This window comes from Gopherus flavomarginatus, chromosome 7, assembly GCF_025201925.1.
Source record: "Gopherus flavomarginatus isolate rGopFla2 chromosome 7, rGopFla2.mat.asm, whole genome shotgun sequence".
In the NCBI taxonomy this organism is placed as follows: Eukaryota; Metazoa; Chordata; order Testudines; family Testudinidae; genus Gopherus; species Gopherus flavomarginatus.
Window position 1 is genome coordinate 93,636,213 of NC_066623.1, and position 18,581 is coordinate 93,654,793.

At 38.3% G+C, this 18,581-nt stretch overlaps 1 protein-coding gene across 2 annotated transcripts in view; it reads right to left on the reverse strand.

The window, feature by feature from the left end:
* The window catches only part of TNNI3K (TNNI3 interacting kinase), a 161,462-nt gene that overhangs the window by 117,011 nt on the left and 25,870 nt on the right, over window positions 1-18,581 (reverse strand). For both annotated transcript variants that reach the window (XM_050961006.1, XM_050961007.1), the window contains 2 exons: window positions 10,065-10,163; window positions 7,741-7,879 (listed from right to left, as the gene is read on the reverse strand). In XM_050961006.1, coding sequence (XP_050816963.1) covers window positions 7,741-7,879; window positions 10,065-10,163 — 238 coding nt within the window. The remainder of the gene's footprint in view (window positions 1-7,740; window positions 7,880-10,064; window positions 10,164-18,581) is intronic.

Genomic DNA, 18,581 nt, shown 5'->3' on the forward strand with positions numbered 1-18,581 from the left:
GTTTAATTAATATATTTTTCTTAAAAAATACTAGGGGACAGATTGCACTAATTAGCAATTGGTGCACTTCAGAAAAGTTGAGGTGAAATCCTGGTCCCACTGAAATCCAGGGCAAAACTCCCATTGACATGAATCAGGGCTTTGTTTCCGTTAGCACTCAAAAGATTAGCAAAAATGCTATTTTCACTGAAAGACAATATCCCACAAAATCTTCCTCCTGTAAATAGTAACTTCTACAGGGGAAGTTTCTTTCTAATCCTCTCAAATTAGCAGCTGGTTTATACTCTGAAGCGTGAGGGTTTATATAAATTCTTTTTATCTAAACCAGTGATACTCAAACTGAGGCTTGGGAGCCACAAATTACCTTTAATGCGTCTCCTATGGCTCTTCACAACACATGATATTAAAACACTGTGATTTAATTATTAACCAATGTAAGTTATTAACCAGCCAGGATGCTTTTACTATGTTATTAACCAATTGTAAAATACTTGGTCAGTCATTTTGCTATGAGTATATGTGTGTGTGTGTGTGTCTAAACAAATTGTTTCATTTACAATTTATATACTGCATATAGTAAATGAAACGATGAATTCACACTACTGTGGCTCTTTTGGGTAATGTTGATCGCTAATTTGGCTCCTGAACCACTGAGGTCTGAGTATCACTAATCTAAAGTAACTGTGGATGTTCACAGTACCCATATAAATTGTCCATCACTCTTTTGGAGCCAATAAACTCTTGATTTCAATGATATATTGTGGCAATAAGTTTCATGGATTAGTTCTGCATTGTGCAAAATCAGTATTAAGTTTGTTGCTTTCCAGTTCCATCAACTGTCCTTCTGTTTTTATAGTCTGAGAAGGGGTAAATAGCCTACGATTTCATTTCTCTCTAGACCATTCATTATTTTGTATAGCTCTACTGTGTCACCTTTGAGTTCTTACTATTGTCACCTGTCATCCTGCCAGAGGCTAACTCATTTGGAACTAGCATAAATAAGAGGGAAATAAAATGTCAACGTTCAACTCTCCTAGAAGACTTTCAGTCTGATAAGCCCACCAAGTGACCTGAGAGGCAGGAGTACTTCCGCACATTACAAACCACAACAAAAAGCAAGCATGGAGAGGGGTGAAGCAGAGCTTGGCACATTCATTTATGCCCTGAAGAGTGAAGCTGAAACTATTTATGAAGCATTTCCTTTTGCTGAAGTGGGAGATAAGAATAACATTGACATTGTTTTTTTAAAAAATGCAATCAGCATTTTCATTCCCAAAAGGAATGTAATAGACAAACAGGGATATATTCCCCAAGGGAGCAGAGGCCCTGAAAAAGCGTGAAAGCTTTCATAAGGTAATTATAGGAACAGGGAGAGCATTGTGATTTTGGCATCAGTAAAGAGGAATGCATAGAGATCTTCTAGTAGTTGGATTTTAAACAAGGAACTTTTAGAAAAATCACAGGTAATTTCTGAGCTAACTCTGGGACAGCTGGTGCCACTAGCATGGCAGTCTGAGATAGCAAAATGCAAGTCAGACAATAAGAAAATAGTAGATGCATGGTAAATAAAGAAGAAAAAAATAAATTCCAATTGGGGGAAAAAGAGAAGCACTTTCAGACCATCAAGTAACTTGGGCAGAAATATGACAGGTATGGCAATTGCCAACTAGCAGAATCAAGAAAAATAAGCCAAGGCAATAGCCCACGTGAGGGTGAGCATTCAAAAACAAGCAGGCTTGTCCTGTTAATCTTAAAATCAGATATCTAATTTCAATTTGACCTTAATTGGCAGAGGTGATTGTGATTTGCAGAGAGACTTTTAAGATGAGCCAGAACCCAGGATAATGTTCAGTAGTCCGAAGGGGCAGATAAGTTTCTTTGGTTAATTAAAAACCCATTGGACCTACACAGGCAATGAATACCTGTTTGACAACCACTGCAGCAATCTACTAGATCAAACTATGGTCACTGATATGGGCTTCATAAAAGGCAGAAGAAAAAAAATGCATTATACCTGGTGAAGATAAAGGACATACTTGTCTACTAGCTACTGACTACTTTTCTAGATTTGTAGAGATTCTACTTCTTACTATACCCACTAGGTTGCAAAACAGATAAAAGGCATTTTTTTCTCATTTTGGAGGCATAGTCACCCATAACAGACCACAATCTGCCAATTTAGAGTTCCAAGCTTTTGAGAAACAATGATTTCAAGAATATTACTTCCAGCTCCCACCACTGTCAAGGAAATAGGATCTAGAAGAGAGCATTCTAAAAAAATAACCTGAATCTTGCCTCCATGTTCTGCTGAGTTAATAGGGAAACCCCCACATCAGGCACCAAAGTAAGACAGTTCAGCTGGTTATGAGTCCACAATTAAGAATAATATTGTCAAACTCAGAGGCAAATCTTCAACCTAAGTGGCCCTGTTTAAAGGATGTGAAGCTGAGAAACAATAAATATAAAAGGTCTCAGTCTTTCTTCTTCAGCCATCAGAAAGAATATCCAATCTTAAATTAGGAGACCCAGTCTTGATAATCCTGGAGACAGAACAAAATTGGACAGCATCAGCTGTTGTTGTAGGGCACAGTTGCACCAATATTCCACATGAGTCTTCATTCTGCACCCAAGAGGGAGATTGACCAAGATACTCAGGAGCATGGAAGAAATAGGTGGCATCTTCAGATGGTTCCAAACCCAGCAGAATTGTTATATGACTCTACTTGAAATGCTCCTTTAGTGAACAGAGATAATGCCGTTGAGAATAACCTGAAGATTATTAAACTGGAGTCTACAGTCCTAGAATTTGATCAGCTAAATTAATCAGCTGAACTCTCTTGAAGAGATGTGTTGTGTTTCTTTCAATCTGTAGCAGAAAGAGAGGCAGCAGGGAGATGAGGAACATTCTAGGAAGACGTTTTACAATGAAACATGATGGGTGTGTGTGTTATTTTAGGGATAATTCTCTCTTCTTATTCTAAGAAAGTTCCTTGTTCAGTGTTAAAAGAAAGTGATTCTTTACCATTGTCACATGACAGAAGGATCAAGTTACATGAATTGTTGTATTGACTGACATGAAGAAGTGTTTGCGGGATCTGATCCAAAATCCGTATGTTTTGTATTGTAACCTAATAATAAAGAATTTACTACTCTCATACAGTTTTATTTGGATTTTTTAAAATAGAACTTACTGAGATACTACATAATGCAAACAGGTAAAAATAATGAATGCATAAATAATACAAACTGCATATTAAAATAATGGGAGCACAGTGGGAGTCAAAAGAGGAGAGAGAGATCAAAATATGAAAAAAAACATACAAAAATGAGATTTTTCATGCTAAACAAATCAAGGTCAGCAATTAGATGTTTCCAATATTAAGGGAATTTCAAGTGATAATAGTTCATAAAGGTAAATTAGACTTTTAAAATGTATTAGTGGCCTAAAATAAATTGAGAGTTTATAAGAATCTGATCAAAATGCACAGCCACTGTCTTGGTAGGGTCACAATATTTAAGAAAAATGTTTTATTTATCTGGTTATTCCACTAAGAGTTCCTTTCCAATAGCGTTCATATTGCATGTTAGGGAATTCCATGTAAACAAACTATAGGACTAGCATTTGGAGAGAGAGTGCACTGTGCTTGCAGCCTATTGGTTATAATATAAAATACATGAATAATGCATTTGTGTATTTCATTTTATGTATCTTTGTGATGGGGATGAAGCAGAACATTGGCACTCCCTAGATTTTGTAAATGTTAGTAGAGTTTGGCCATGCTTTGACTTTTTCACTATGTTGCAATGGTCACTGCTTTTCTTTCTCCATTTCAGAGACATGAGAGACAGGAATTGAATGTCCAAGCAGTCAATATACATTAAAATGAATAGGTCAAAGTCATGAAACATATTGCTGAATTTCAGAGAATGTTTTCAGATTCCTTTGGCTAATTTTATATCATAAATTATTTTCATTCTTAAATGTTTAAGTTCTTCCTCTGTTGCCATGGTGATTTCAAGTTTCAAAATGTGTTACTTTGGGGGTAAGACATTTTCAGCTTTGATTTTTCTATTGAGGAATGTACAAATTTTAAAATAAATAATCTTGAATGGGACCCTAATTTCCTCTTCTTTTGGAATAAATTAACTAAGTGATGATAAGCCTTTTACAGCCTTGTATGGTGAATGCACATCTCTTCTCCACTCCCTCTCCCCCTTTATTATAATTATATTGGTTCAGTGTGCACATATCAAGACTTAAATATCAAAGGCTCACTGTTCAAAAAAATACTTACAAATCTGAGTCATACTGTTTCCACATTTTTTCCTAATGAGTGAGTAGGAGGGATGTAATACATTCATGACTCTCAGAGAACATGTTAAATTTATACTCCCAGATACCAGTAAGTAGGAGGAGTGTGGGTGCAGATGCAGTTACAGCGTAACTTGCAGAACAGGTCTATGACACTGTGGAAATCATGTATATGAACGATGCTGCTTTTGGAACCACTGGTTTTGGAGCTGTGCACAGAAAACCTGAGTTCTGTGTGAAATGATCAAAGGAAAAAGATATATGGAATGTTGCCTTTTGTACAGTGTGGTTATTTACCAAAGGAAAGTATATTGATAGATATGAGAGCGAGATCGATATAAGAATAGATATAGATATACCCATACACATATATAGACACAGTTCAGGACAACATTTCTATTCAGAACAGCACTGAATCATGTGCTTAACTCTAAGCATGTGCTCATACTCCACTGAAGTCAATGGAAGTTATGCATATGCTTAACTGCTGTCATGAATAGGGATGGATTTCAGTACAAGCTCACGTGCTGTCCTGAACTTAGGATTTAGAATTTAGGCCATTTACTGCAGGCTTGAGAATGCAGTACTCCCACATACAAAACTCCCACAATGACCACTTCCCACTGAAATTAACTGAAAGATTCCCATTGACTTCAAAGGGCATTGGATCAGGAACTGACTAAGGATGCCGCTTGTGTAGGGAAAGCCCCTGGCGGGCTGGGCTGGTTCGTTTACCTGCTGCGTCCACAGGTCCAGCCGGTTCGCTGCTTCAGGCCAATGGGAGCTGCAGGAAGTGGCTCGGGCCAAGGGACGGGGCAGGTAAACAAACCGGCCTGGCCCACCAGGGGCTTTCCCTACACAAGCAGCATCCTAAGCTTGGGAAACACTGAACTAAGGATTGCAAGACTGGAATTTTATACGATTTTCAAATATGAATAGATAGAATCCTTTTTATGCTTTGCCTGATGTGCTCCATTGTGTTAATTAATGACTAGCTATGAATATTGATTGGCAGAAGACATCGAATGGGGTTCTAGATTGTGAGACTGAAGTAGAATAATTTTGATAAGTTTGTTCTTACTATAGTATGTAGGATTCTTGTAGCAAATGCCAATTGCCCCTGTCCCCTTCCGTTTTGCTTTTTATTAGGCCTCTCAAAATCATATGGAGATTGTCTCCCTGGGCAAAATCCTGACTCAACAGAAATCAATGGAAGTTTTCCCACTGAATTCTGTGGAGCCAGGAATGTATGCAATGTATTTGGGATATAAGTGTGTTAACAGTAGTAATATTAAAGTAAATCGCTTTATTAAAAATAAGTACTTTTTTCAGACCATATGCTGTCACATTTTGAAAGCTCTTTTTTTGTCCTATATCTGAAGATGAGAAATATCCCTTTGAACAACTTGAATATAGGGCTGTGTCCAATTTGCCTACAAGAACATCTGAACTAATACATTTCACATACATTTTTTAGCTAGTTAATTACAAGTTTTAGTATTCATAATATTTTTCAAGGTGGCTACAGATACATACACAAGTATCTATCACATGCGTATCACAAAGACAGATATGTAGTAGAGGCATCCTCAAGATAAACTGCAGAGTCGTGATGAATTGCAATATCCAATTGCAATATCCAATATATTGTAGTTATCACGTACCATTGACTGTCTCACCCACACTCTGCTCACCACTTAAACTGTCTGACTTCCTCTGACATCCCAAATCTCCAAGCAGCTTCAAAGAGACCCCATTTAATAAGACAAAAATCAGCCTACCAGAAAAATGCTTACGTCTCTTTCTCCCTCCCAAAATTGTACAGCCCTAATGTCCAGAAGAGGCAGTAGTTGGTCCCGCACAGACACCAGGATTAAGATTCAACATCTCATGATTCTGCAGAGCTAGACATGGGAGCTTTATGCTCTCGGCAAGAGCAGAGTCCCCCTCAAAGAGACACAGCACTTGCTGCTAGCACTGGAAGCTCCCAGGATGGCGAGGATGCCACAACAATTTTATGTGTAGAAAGACTAGCTTAGGTTATTTTAGAAGAGGTTTTACAAATGTATTATTTATAGTACTCCTCTCCCTAGAGGCCCTTTACTAACAGACTCATGGGACAAGCCATTCCTTTCCTCCCACGTGACACTAAGCTCAGGAAATGAGGGAGGTGGGAGTGGGGTAGGGAAGATGTCATTGAGCCACTTTGGTGTCTGCTGAGTTTTCAGCTTTAGGGCTGTTCTACTGTATGCTTAGCTGCAACAGCCCCTAGCAGCTGTTCCGCAGTGGAGAACAGTTGGAGCACAGCAGTACTCTGCCCTCCCACCCCAAATAGGTCCCACCCAAACAAAGGTTTGGAGGGGATTGATAAAGAGTCATTTTCCTGTCTCTGCACTGTACAGGGAACCTCCTTACACAGGGAGTTTTACCGTGAGACTTTTTTGGTAAGTTTTGTGCCCTTTATGTTATTGAAGGTGTATAAAGGAGCTGAAATAGAACAAGAAATCCAGTCCATGGTAACTAAAGCACATGGTTTTACAACAAATGGGATGAAAGAAACCCTGACATATATTTCCACAACACATTTTTATTCTTTTGCTTAATCTATGGCACTATGGCATATACAGAATATATAATGATGTGGAATTGTGTAGCAATTTTATTGGCATTAGCTTGGTATGACCTGTAAAACTCACTCAGAGATTTTGAGTTTGGGAATAATGCAAACATTTATGCCGATAAACCTTTACACTGTTCCATCCGGTCATGTATTAAACACACACAGACACACAAACTTATATTACACGTGAACATTTTATAATGAATAATGAGTTATAAAAATTCCATTTCTTTTTCCGTTCACAAGTTGTGTGTGAATAGATTATGGTTTTTCTCTATATTATTACTTGAAAATATTTACTACATAATTTCTACTTAATATCCTTCATCTGTAGCTCGTTCACTAACAGTTTATTGTGGGTCTTTGATAGCCAAAATCTGAATTGTTTAGATTGGACAAATACATCACATGGTTTCTTTCTGTTCTCCGGTTGGACCAGCATATCTCTTAGAAACAAATCTCCACTGTGAGTACTTGTGACTATGAATTTCAAATTTGTTTACTCCTAATATTCTCCAGTATTCACTTGCAACTCGTTGTTTCTACGAGCACTTTTGCCAATAAGCTAATTCTCTAGCTTATTCAAGAGAAGCAACACAAAGAGGGCAGAAACATAGACAAAGCATATTTAGAATGTGAATAAATATTTCCAGAATTTTTTTTTGCACTAGTCACCAACTTCAATACACAAACACACATGCACACACCATATCAGAAAGCAAAATCCAAGGCTGGTGCAAAGTATGTGTCAGCATTTGACACTATATACAAAATATAATTGTAATGTGCTTATAAAATCTTTCCTTACCATCTGCCTTGCTGCCCTCTTCCATCAAGAGTTTTGCAATATTAAGAAACCCTTTGGCAGAAGCTAAGTGGAGGGGCCTGTCTCCAACTTCCCCACTCACATTCACATCAGCACCAAACTTCAGCAAGAGGTGGGTAACCTAAATATTTCATCAATGTAAATTAGAACATCAAGTGAAAACAAACATTTCAATGAAACCAAAACATAAGAACAGCCATATTGGGTCAGACCAAAGGTCCATCTAGTCCAGTATCCTGTCTTCCGACAGTGGCCAATGCCAAGTGCCTCAGAGGGAATGAACAGAACAGGGAATTATCAAGTGATCCATTACCTGTCGCCCATTCCCAGCTTCTGGCAAACAAAAGCTGGGGACACCATCCCTGCCTATCCTGGCTAATAGCCACTGATGGACCCAGCTTCCAGGAACTTATCTAGTTCTTTTTTGAACCCTGTTATAGTCTTGGCCTTTGCAACATCCTCTGGCAAAGAGTTCCACAGGTTGACTGTGTGTTATGTGAAGAAATATTTTCTTTTATTTGTTTTAAACCTGTTACCAATTAATTTCATTTGGTAATCCCCAGTTCTTATGTTGAAGTTTACTCTGTGTTGGATTTCTTAACATTTTGAGTGAGAAAGATCTATTTTTTAAAATTAAAACTGGGTTATGTAAGTATATATAATTTATTTTCATTAAACTCATAAATTCCATTTTTAAGTTATATATCTATAAAATATTATATTGTTCACTATCAAAGGTCAGTTCATTTTTTAAAATGATATGGATAGCAAGGAGTTGGGAAAAAGACATTTGTTTAACTGACCTAGTCAGCATAATAAAGTAGATGTCCTTAACATCCATAAATTAGCTATGTCAGAGCCATAGCTTCCTTCAGAAAGTAGAGTCTCTTATCACTAAAGCACCATATGCATTTTAGCATAATTTCACAAGACTGTGACTATTTGTTCAAAAGTGGTTCACGGGAAATAAGCAAACTAATCTCTCAGCCCAACATGTAAAGAGTTTCTTAATGTTACTGGATGATGAGGTGAATATATAAAAAAGGAGGGTGCAGGAATGCATGCTTTGTGCACATCCTTACTGTTATTGAACCATAGAAGTATAGAGTTTTCAATCATCTGTTCTCTTGGAATCTGTCCTTTCAAAAGCATTTTCCTGGGAATGACTCTTCAACGTACTCTAAATAAACTTCAGTGAAATGAAAAATATACTCTACCTAGAGGTCATGCTTTGAAACTCTGAAAATGTCCCAACATATGCATGTTTCCAGGAAAAGAAAGGCACAGGGACTGACTCACATAAGCCAACACAGACACAAGGCTATTTTTGAACCAAAGGATCTCCTGCAGTGCAAACGAGTATATTGCCCACTAAGCCACAGACACTTCTATATTAGCAAAGAGAAATGGAATTAGGAGGGTTTGATGATAACTTAGGGCCAAGGCTTCAGTGCTTTTTTAAAATTTCCCTGCTGGTGAGAGTAAGACAAGCAAGATTTGGCCCTCTGCAGCCACAACACACTGGGTGAAATCCTGGCTCCATTGGATCCACTAGGAGTTTTCCCATGAACTTCCATGGGGCGTGGATTTCACCCATTAAATCCAAGGTGCACCAATCTGTTTATTACTGAGTGCTATGAGCCATTTATACACATTTCTGTAGAGGTATTTAAACTGATACATCTAATGCAATGTTTCCCAAACTTGGGACGCTGCTTGTGTAAGGAAAGTCCCTGACAGGCCCGACTGGTTTGTTTACCTGCTGGGTCCACAGGTCCGGCCGTTCGCAGCTCCCACTGGCCGCGGTTCCCTGCTCAAGGCCAATGGAAACTGCAGGAAGTGGAGCGGGCCAAGGGATGTACTGATAAACAAACCGGCCCAGCCCACCAGCGGCTTTCCCTACATAAGCGACATCCCAAGTTTGGGAAACACTGATCTAATGGCTACAAGGCAGCTTCAAGGTTCAGCATTGTATTAATTGTATCTCTGGGTGAGAAGCCCTTTTATAGGTTAGAAAAACTCTCTCTCATGAATGGCAACTAATTTCAAGAACTCTTTTGGGGGGTAGTAAATTTGGCTGGTGATCCTAGCAGTGAGTAGTTAAAATATGAATACCCACATTCCTATGAGCCTTCAAATACCTGAAAATGTCAGATATAGTTAAAGGCATAACTTAAGGATGTGAAAGCCTCTCTCTAGTAGGACCCTTCCAAATATAAAGACAGGCTGGCTGACAGTAAACCTACATATGGCTCCTAGTGTCAGCGCACTCTTTCATCTTTGTCAGATTCTGCCCATTTAATTACCTGTTCATGGCCATAGTATGCGGCAATGTGTAATGGGGTGAAGAACACTGCATCTTGAACATTGACATAAGCTCCATGCTGCAAAAGTATATCCACAGCCTAGAGGAAAAAGAAATAAAAGATTCCAATTAGAAGCTCTGTACGTGGTCACCTTATAATAAAATTCTATAACATTATGCCAAGAAAGAACAGACACCAACCTATAAAGGCAGAGAACTCCGTACATCATATAAAAGTGATTAACTTACAGTACTATAACTGAACACTGAATGTCACTGATGCCTTATAAATAACCTGAAAATGTATTTGCCAATAAAATGCCTGATTTGTGAAGGGAAAGCCCCAGAAATGACTGACTCAGAAAGCTCAGACTAGCCTTTAATTTTCTTTTAGGCTTCATGAACAAACACCAATAAACATATCACAGTTCTTAAAATAAAATAAAATAAAAGACTCCTTTAAATGTAAATGCATGCAGGTAAATTCACAAGTATAATTCACTCAATGTATAAAGACTTCAGTGTATTTAGAAGATAATAGGCCTTAGACTTCAATAAATAACCAAAGTGGTTTCTTTCAAATTTTCACTCTTAGTCATTCTGAAGGCCAATTGTTTGGTAGAGCAGCTATTAATTTTGAAGCATTGGCCTTCTGAATAACTGTCAAAATGGAAATTTGAATTAAACCATTTTGGATTATTTATTGAAGCCTAAACACTGTTATTTTTTTGAAGCCCAAGGGTGTCTTTATATCCACTCAGGGTCTTGTGCCACAGATCATTTGCATAATTCTACATACAGTTTTATGGAATGTAGCCTACATGTGAGTCTAATGATTGTGAAAGGTGCTGGAGTGACAGCCCTAGAAATTATCCACAGCATGGAGAGCATCATGGAAAACACATTCCAGCTCAACCTACCCATATGTCTCAAGGGTGACATAAAGGGACCACCTCTAGTGAGAGGATGAGTGGATAGTGTCGATTCCACTGCTATTCACTCATCCTCACTGCCAGTGATGGTCCCAACTAGTGCCAGACATGATGAATCATTTGTGATGTGGGCTCCTGTCAACTAGTAACTGGACTGAGACCACAAATTCATTTCACATGGGCAACAAAGAGGCCAGTCATTTGAATCCGTCATCACAAGTACTGACAAAACTAAGACCTGTTACCAGGCAACATTAGTGTTCAGGGATTATTTCTTTAGACTATTTAAATTGAAAAAAATATTTTGTCAATGTACTTCACTGAGTGAATTTTCTGTGTAAAGCCCTTTCCATACCACACTTGATGCATTTTCTCTTATGTTTAATTATTTCACACTAACATTGGCTGTAAGTCTCCCTAGGACTAGTGTTTTAGGGACTACTCCTGCCACGTACAGAGCCTCCTCAAATCCCATTAACTTCAATAGGATCTGAAGGCATTTATCACCTTCTAAAAATGTCCCAAACACTGGAAGGCCCAAATGCTCTTGAGCAGAAGAGAACCTGAATTTGCAGGTCTGAGAACAGGATGCATGGAAGGGTATGTTCCCCTAGCACATGGAAGCCCCTCTGCAGGGGCTCTGCTGATGTGGAGGGAGGGAAGATGTTGGCCTTGCTTTACCCCCAGGGCTATGGAAACCAGTCCAAGAGAACACAGATGGCAGCCAGTGGCGGATGGTGATGTTAGCATCACAGTTCCTCAAGCCGTATTGTCCAGGGGATCAAGGAGTTAGTAGGTAGCAGTGCAGAAGCAATGTGCCTCCTTATGAAAGATGCTTTCCCCTCTGGAATATCCTCTGAGAGCCTCATGTATCTTGGGGGAGTCATTCATTTAGGGGTCTAAAGTCCTTAGCCTGACCTCCAGCAGGGGCAACTCAATATAGCTCCACTGACTTCAGTGGAGCTTCTTGTGACTCATCTCACTCACCCATAAATGATAAGGCGGGGAGACAGAGAAACAATATTGTTAGATTCACAGATAGTAATGCTTGTAAGAGAGAAGAATGGACGCTTAGAAAAACACAAAAGCTTTTAATTACTCTCAGAAATTGTAAATTCTGGGGTGATATATATATGGATAGGCTTGTGCTTCCAAGAGAGCTCTGGATGAGAAGATAGTTTCAGAAACTCATATAAACAGCAGAGAGAGAGAGAGAGAGAGAGGAAGCAGGCACTGTGAATAAAGGTTTGACTCTTATATCATAAGAAGTTTTCATGCAGATCTGAGAGAGAAGCTCCCACTGATTTCATTTGGGGTTGTGGGTGTTCAATATCTGTGGAAATTAGACCACAGGTATTTAAAGGTACCCAAATTATAAGCCAGTTTGGAAAAACTGAGCCTTAACTGCTAAGTGTCTCAGTTTCATCATCTATCACCAGCGGGAATTGTAAAGTACCTTGAAATCTCTGGATTAAAAGCACTACACAAGTGTTAGCTAAATCATCATTACTGACAAAAAAAAAATCACACAAGAATAGCGTTCCTATGAGATTTTGCCTGTATTTGAACCAAATCAGAAATTAGGTTCTTTCTGGTTTTAGGTTTGAACCAGAAGGAAAATAGTAAGAGCGGAGATTTGCATCCTTACAACCCAATATTCAAAGGGAGTTAGAGCTGAGATTCCAGTTTTGATGCTATGATATATATAGTATTTTCCTGCAATATTGTTGGAGATTTTACCGTATTAAGTTATTGATCATTGTGGGCAAGGGATTGTACATAATTCTAGGAGGAAGACTGACCGCAGCTTCTCCAGGAATTAAGAAGGGGTGGGGGGAATGGGAGTGCATAGGCAAATTCAATTGCATTGTAACACCTCCAGAGAAGTCCCACCTGGAGAAGCCTGCAAATACTAGTTCAAACTAGATTCTCCAGAGACCAACAGACAAAAAACTTTTGGATCAATAACCTGAGTTTAGACTGACTCATGTCCTTCTTTCTGATCAAGAAAATGGACAGGACCTTCTGGACAGGACCAGTCCTTCCTGAGATGGGATGGAAGGACTTTGTCCTACTGAGGTCACCCATCATTGCCCTGTATTGCAACAGATCCATCTCTCATTTAAAAATGTCTGCAGTTTCTCACAATTGTTCTTAACTAATTGAAAATACTTAGTGCAATCAGCAATTTTCAGCAGCTTATTACCCGCTTTCTCCTCCAAAGCTTTAGTTTATTAAATAAGACTGATCTTTGTGGTGCCCCACTATTAACTTGCTTTCCACTCTGAAGAGTAATCATTCAGTACGACTCTATTTCTATTTCTTCTTGCTTAACCAGTTTTTAATTCACAACATGACTTTTCCCTTTACCCTCTTGTTATTTACCTTAATAGTCTTTTATAAAAGGCTTTATCCAAAGCTTTTTGAAAATTCAAGTAAATTATGTCCACTTCAAACAGAGACTGTTAATTAAGGTAACTTTGAAGGTTAGAGAGAGTCAACAAATGGAACATAAAATGGACTACATCAAGATTTTGTCTCTTAGAGAAGGGCAGGAGATAAGGATTCTTCTAACAAAATTAAATCAATGGATATTGACTTTCTAGTAGGTAAAATTAAAATGAGAAAGACATCTTCAACAATTAAGCCATATGCATCCGCATTAGCCTATGTATATCCCTGTGTTAACACATCTAAAGAATCTGCAATGCTTTTCAGAGCTTCTTTATTAATTAAGCCATTAAAACCTAAATAAGAGGAGCATCAAGCACTGCCTAATTCTTTCCAAATGAGCAGATATAGATATAATCAGTCATGTCCTGTAAAGATCCTTTGTACAAAACAGGCAAGTCTCTTAACTCTTTGCTGGTCTGTAAGAATTGTGCAATTAACCTTAAACAGAATGAAGCAGTAAATGCTTAAAGAAGCTTCCAAATGGTTGTGAAACACTAACTGACAGATGTAAGATACAATTAAAGGAGCTGTCTAACTAAGGAAGAAGTCTATTGAAATGTTTCAACATATTCTTTTTTGTTAGACTTGGGGACAGAAGACAAAATTGAGACAAGGTATCTGTATATTCTCCTAGCCTTATTGGAATAGATAAGATAAATACAGTTGGGTCACAGATAAAATCAATAATGAAAGATACATAAGAACGACCGTACTGGGTCAGACCAAACTCTCCATCACCTAGTCTGCAACAGGCCTCCTTTAATCAAATCCATCTGGGGGACTGGACAATTTCTGCTAAAATGGCTGCTGTATCAAGTCTCATTAATTCAGGTCTCTCTCCTCCCACTCCTCAGGGTTCAGACGGGCTTGGCTACACTGGAGAGTTGCAGCGCTGGTGGTGGGTTTATAGCGCTGCAACATACTCACCGTACACACTTGCAAGGCACTTACAGCGCTGCATCTCCCTGGCTTCAGCGCTGGCTGTACTCCTGCTCTGCCTGGGGTATGACGATTGCAGCACTGGTGATGCAGCGCTGCTCCGCCAGTGTGGCCACCAAAAGCGCTGTAATTGGCCTCCAGAGGTATTCGAAGGTATCCCAGAATGCCTGTTCAGCAACTCCCAACAGCACTGCAAATGCTGCAAGTGTGGCCACACTGCAGCGCTTTCCCTACACAGCTGTACGAAGACAGCTGTAACTCCCAGCGCTGTACAGCTGCAAGTGTAGCCACACCCAAAGGCAAATTCTGGAGAAGACCTAGGCCTGATTCACCGTTGCCCTGCAATTTGTGTAGTCATATACATCTATGCAAAGTGGGCATAGTCTTACTATCCTCGTTTGGTAGCATTTTACATTGACTTTGCACCAGCATAAATGACTACAAAAAAGCTTCAGACAAGTTGCAGGGCTGTGAAGATTGGGGGCTTGGCTACACTCGAAACTTCAAAGTGCTGCCGCAGCAGCGTTTTGAAGTGTGAGCGTGGTCGCAGCGCCAGCGCTGGGAGAGAGCTCTCCCAGCGCTGCACATACTCCACCTCCTCATGGGGATTAGCTTGCAGTTCTGGGAGCCGTGGTTCCAGTGCTGCAGCACTGTTTACTCTGGTGCTTTACAGCTCTGTATCTTGCAGTGCTCAGGGGGGTGTTTTTTTCACACCCCTGAACGAGAAAGTTGCAGCGCTGTAAAGCGCCAGTGCAGCCAGTGTCCCTGAATTCATGAGATTAGATTTTTCTAGCCAGCCAGACTGTAACAGAGATATAAAATGAAACTTCAGACTAGACCTCTCCATTCATGACATATGAAAGGGAGGGGGCATACTGGATGTCAGGTGGAGAAAACTGGAGATGCCTGTGACTGAGAGTCAGGAGACAAATAGAATTAGGAGGAAGGGAAAATATGTAACTGTAGAAGTTGGAAGGATTAGTGTGGAATGGTGAGAAAGATGAAGGAAAATGAGGACTTTGAAATATTCAGATAAGTTTCAAATAAATATGTAAACTTTCCAAGGTTTCTCAAGTTGTTTGAGGTTCACCCACAACTAGTAATAAAACTCATTCAAGGGAAAAGTAGAGATGAAAAATATTCCATTGTAAAATAGGATTTACATGTGAAAATCTACATTTTATTCTTTGAAAGCTATCTTTATAAGACAAACTCCGTGTTTATCAACAAGTCCTTGTTGCAAGAAAACAAATGCATTCACTCATTAGAGTGTCAACTGTACATTTGGCAAAACGAAATAACACTCGTCTATCCCAACTGGAATCTCAGCTAAGTTCACAAACCTCTCTGCATTGTAATCTGCAAATGCCAATTTTAATTTATAAAATGAAATAGGCCACAATATTAGTTTTTCAGTGTGGGAATATTGTATAACACATCAATGCATATTAAAAATGTATTATTAATTCAACAGTGACCCCTCTGGGCTTGAAACATTTAATGTTTTTAAAACACCAGGCTTAGGAATGGTTTTTTTAAACTCATCTGGGTATCTAATTTGGTTTCCAGCATCTCTTATTTTTCTCAAATTCTGCACACTTCCCACTGAGGACTCCAGTCCTGGGACTGTGCTCTGAAAATGTCCACTAAACGATAAAACAAACCAGCAAACTAGTTTTGCCAAAGTAAACAAATATGACACAAAATACAGAGAAAATGAAATATTTATGTACCAAGCTGGCTCAGCTGAGTTGGAACATCTCATTTACAGCAGTGTCCTTTAATCTCCCAGTTTTATAGAGGTGATTACCATCGTGGTTTCAGGAGGTGTGGAGATTGAGCCAAGGTCACAAACTGGCCCTGCAGCAGAACTGAGAATCAAAGCTAGATTCTCCAGTTGCTCTTTGTCTGGCTCTGAAATATAATGAGTATCTTTTCTTAAGAAATGGAAAAGTCAAATAATATGTATAATAGGCTGGTGTGTATGTTTCTTTTATTTATTTAACTGAATAAATAATGTCTTTTTCTTATTTTATTGAAATGGAGGAAATGTCAAAAATATATTTTCCCTCTCTGACTTACATTTCACTGCACTTTTTAGTTTTTTTATAGTTCCAATTTCCATGAATATTAATGAAATTCTGTGCAAAGTAAGCTATTTAGCCTAGCAGAAGAGATTCTCACTAGACTGACAATTTCAAAGTTCTATAAAAAAAGGAAAGAAAAAAGCAGAACTATAAATCTTCAGGTTCCAAATGAACAACAGAACCAAATGAGGTATATGGAGTACAACTCTCTGTAGGGGATGTTTCTGGCAAAGAGCTGATCATTACTAACAGAGAAAACAATGGATCTTTTCTAAATTGCTCTCAAAAATGATTCCTCATCAAATTAGGGGCTTTATCCTTGCAAGGAGCTGAGTATCCTCAGTTTTTATTGACTTCAGTTGGAGTTGAGGGCACTCTGCACATTGTGGGAGGTGCTCTGCCACTCATAGGATCAGCCCAAAAGTTTTAAAAAAGCAATTTGAAAAAGTAAAATAAAGCAAGGTATTTTGTATTTTCTGCTCATCGTTCTTCATTTTAATGATCAGATCTGAAGCACATATTTACTTTATGTTCTTGTGCATCTCATATGTATTATTTACATTAGAGCATTTTTCTGTTGAGCAACAGAAAATACAAAATTATGCAAAATCACCACCCCCACAGGTTTACACTTAATACTTCGATCCTTCAATAAACTCTGTCATGAGGAGTGTATTGTAGGATTGGTGCCTTATTTGTATAATTTTCTAAGGGAAAAAACATTGACAGAAGTAGACATGGGAAACAATAGAAATGGGGAGAGGAATGGAGGTTTGGAGGGCCAGAATTTCAAAATATGGACTCTAATCTGAAAAATTCTTTTCCGCTAGCACATACTGCAATTTACCTGCTTAAAAAAGCTAAGTTAGATCTCATCCTGATACAGATATATTGAAAAATCATGTATCATTGGATCAATGATTTTTTTGTTTCATTTAATCAACTAATGATAATTAAATAACAAAGAACTCAAAGTTGTATGTGAAAGATCTATTCTGGAAAGCTAAGAACCTGCAAACTGTAAATTAATCTGTCTCCTTATCCAGAAATCAAAATTTATTAGTGTAGCTGATTCTGCGTTAGTAAAGGGGAAATAATGAAAAAAGTTGCATTTGCAAGAAGAATGATTTTGAACTCAATACACAGTATTTTTCTGCAAGTAATATAAAGAAACCAATCAACATTATGTGCTTAAATTTATAGCCCAGCGTCAATATTTGTTCATAAATATTTTATGTAACAACATCCACACGTTAAGTATTAAATTATTTGATTTGTGCAAATGTGGGATTTGTGAATGCAATATTTTTCTGCCCATATTCATAGGCCAGACTGAAAATATGGCTTTTCATGTTGTAAAATATTAAGGGAGAAACCCTGGACACTTTAAAGTAATTGGACATTTTCCCATTGACTTTGATGGGGTCAGGATGTCACCCTATATGTGTCTCATTAATATTAGGGCCCCTTTACACCACTCTGGAAGTTTGCATAAATTTATACTAGTTTTAAGCCATCTTTTACAATACTAGAGTGGTAGAAAGGAGTCTTAGTATAAATGACAATCAGGCTTCCATTATTTATATTTAATATATAACTATTTCTTCACTAATGAGTGATTCTAACTTTTAAGTTGCCTTTCTGTAACTTCTAATCTGCTCTCACTATATCTTTTAAAATACATTGACAAGTTGTTCTCTCTGCATGTCCTGTCTTGTCATTTTGTACAAGCAAAAAAACCCTTAAGATTTACAAGGTCGAGTTGACTCAAACCAGCTCTTGTTTCTGTTTGACAAATGCAGATTCCTTATATAGGTTCCATCATACTTACTATTTTCCTTGAGTTTGAACTGGCTGCTCAGCACTTGTTCACATGATGCTGATAATGAATGACTGCACTTGCTCCAAAATTAGCGCTACTTGGACTGGAATTTCCAAACATCAGCGCATTCAGTCCACATGCCAGAGAGATAATCAGCATGTTGAAATACATTGAACTGAAGCAAAACCTTTGAAAGTGTGCAGGGAAACAATGACTTTTCTAGATTTATTTGGAAATTATCTGGAATGGCAAAGTACTTTTTATTCACAGCTGGAGACTATGAA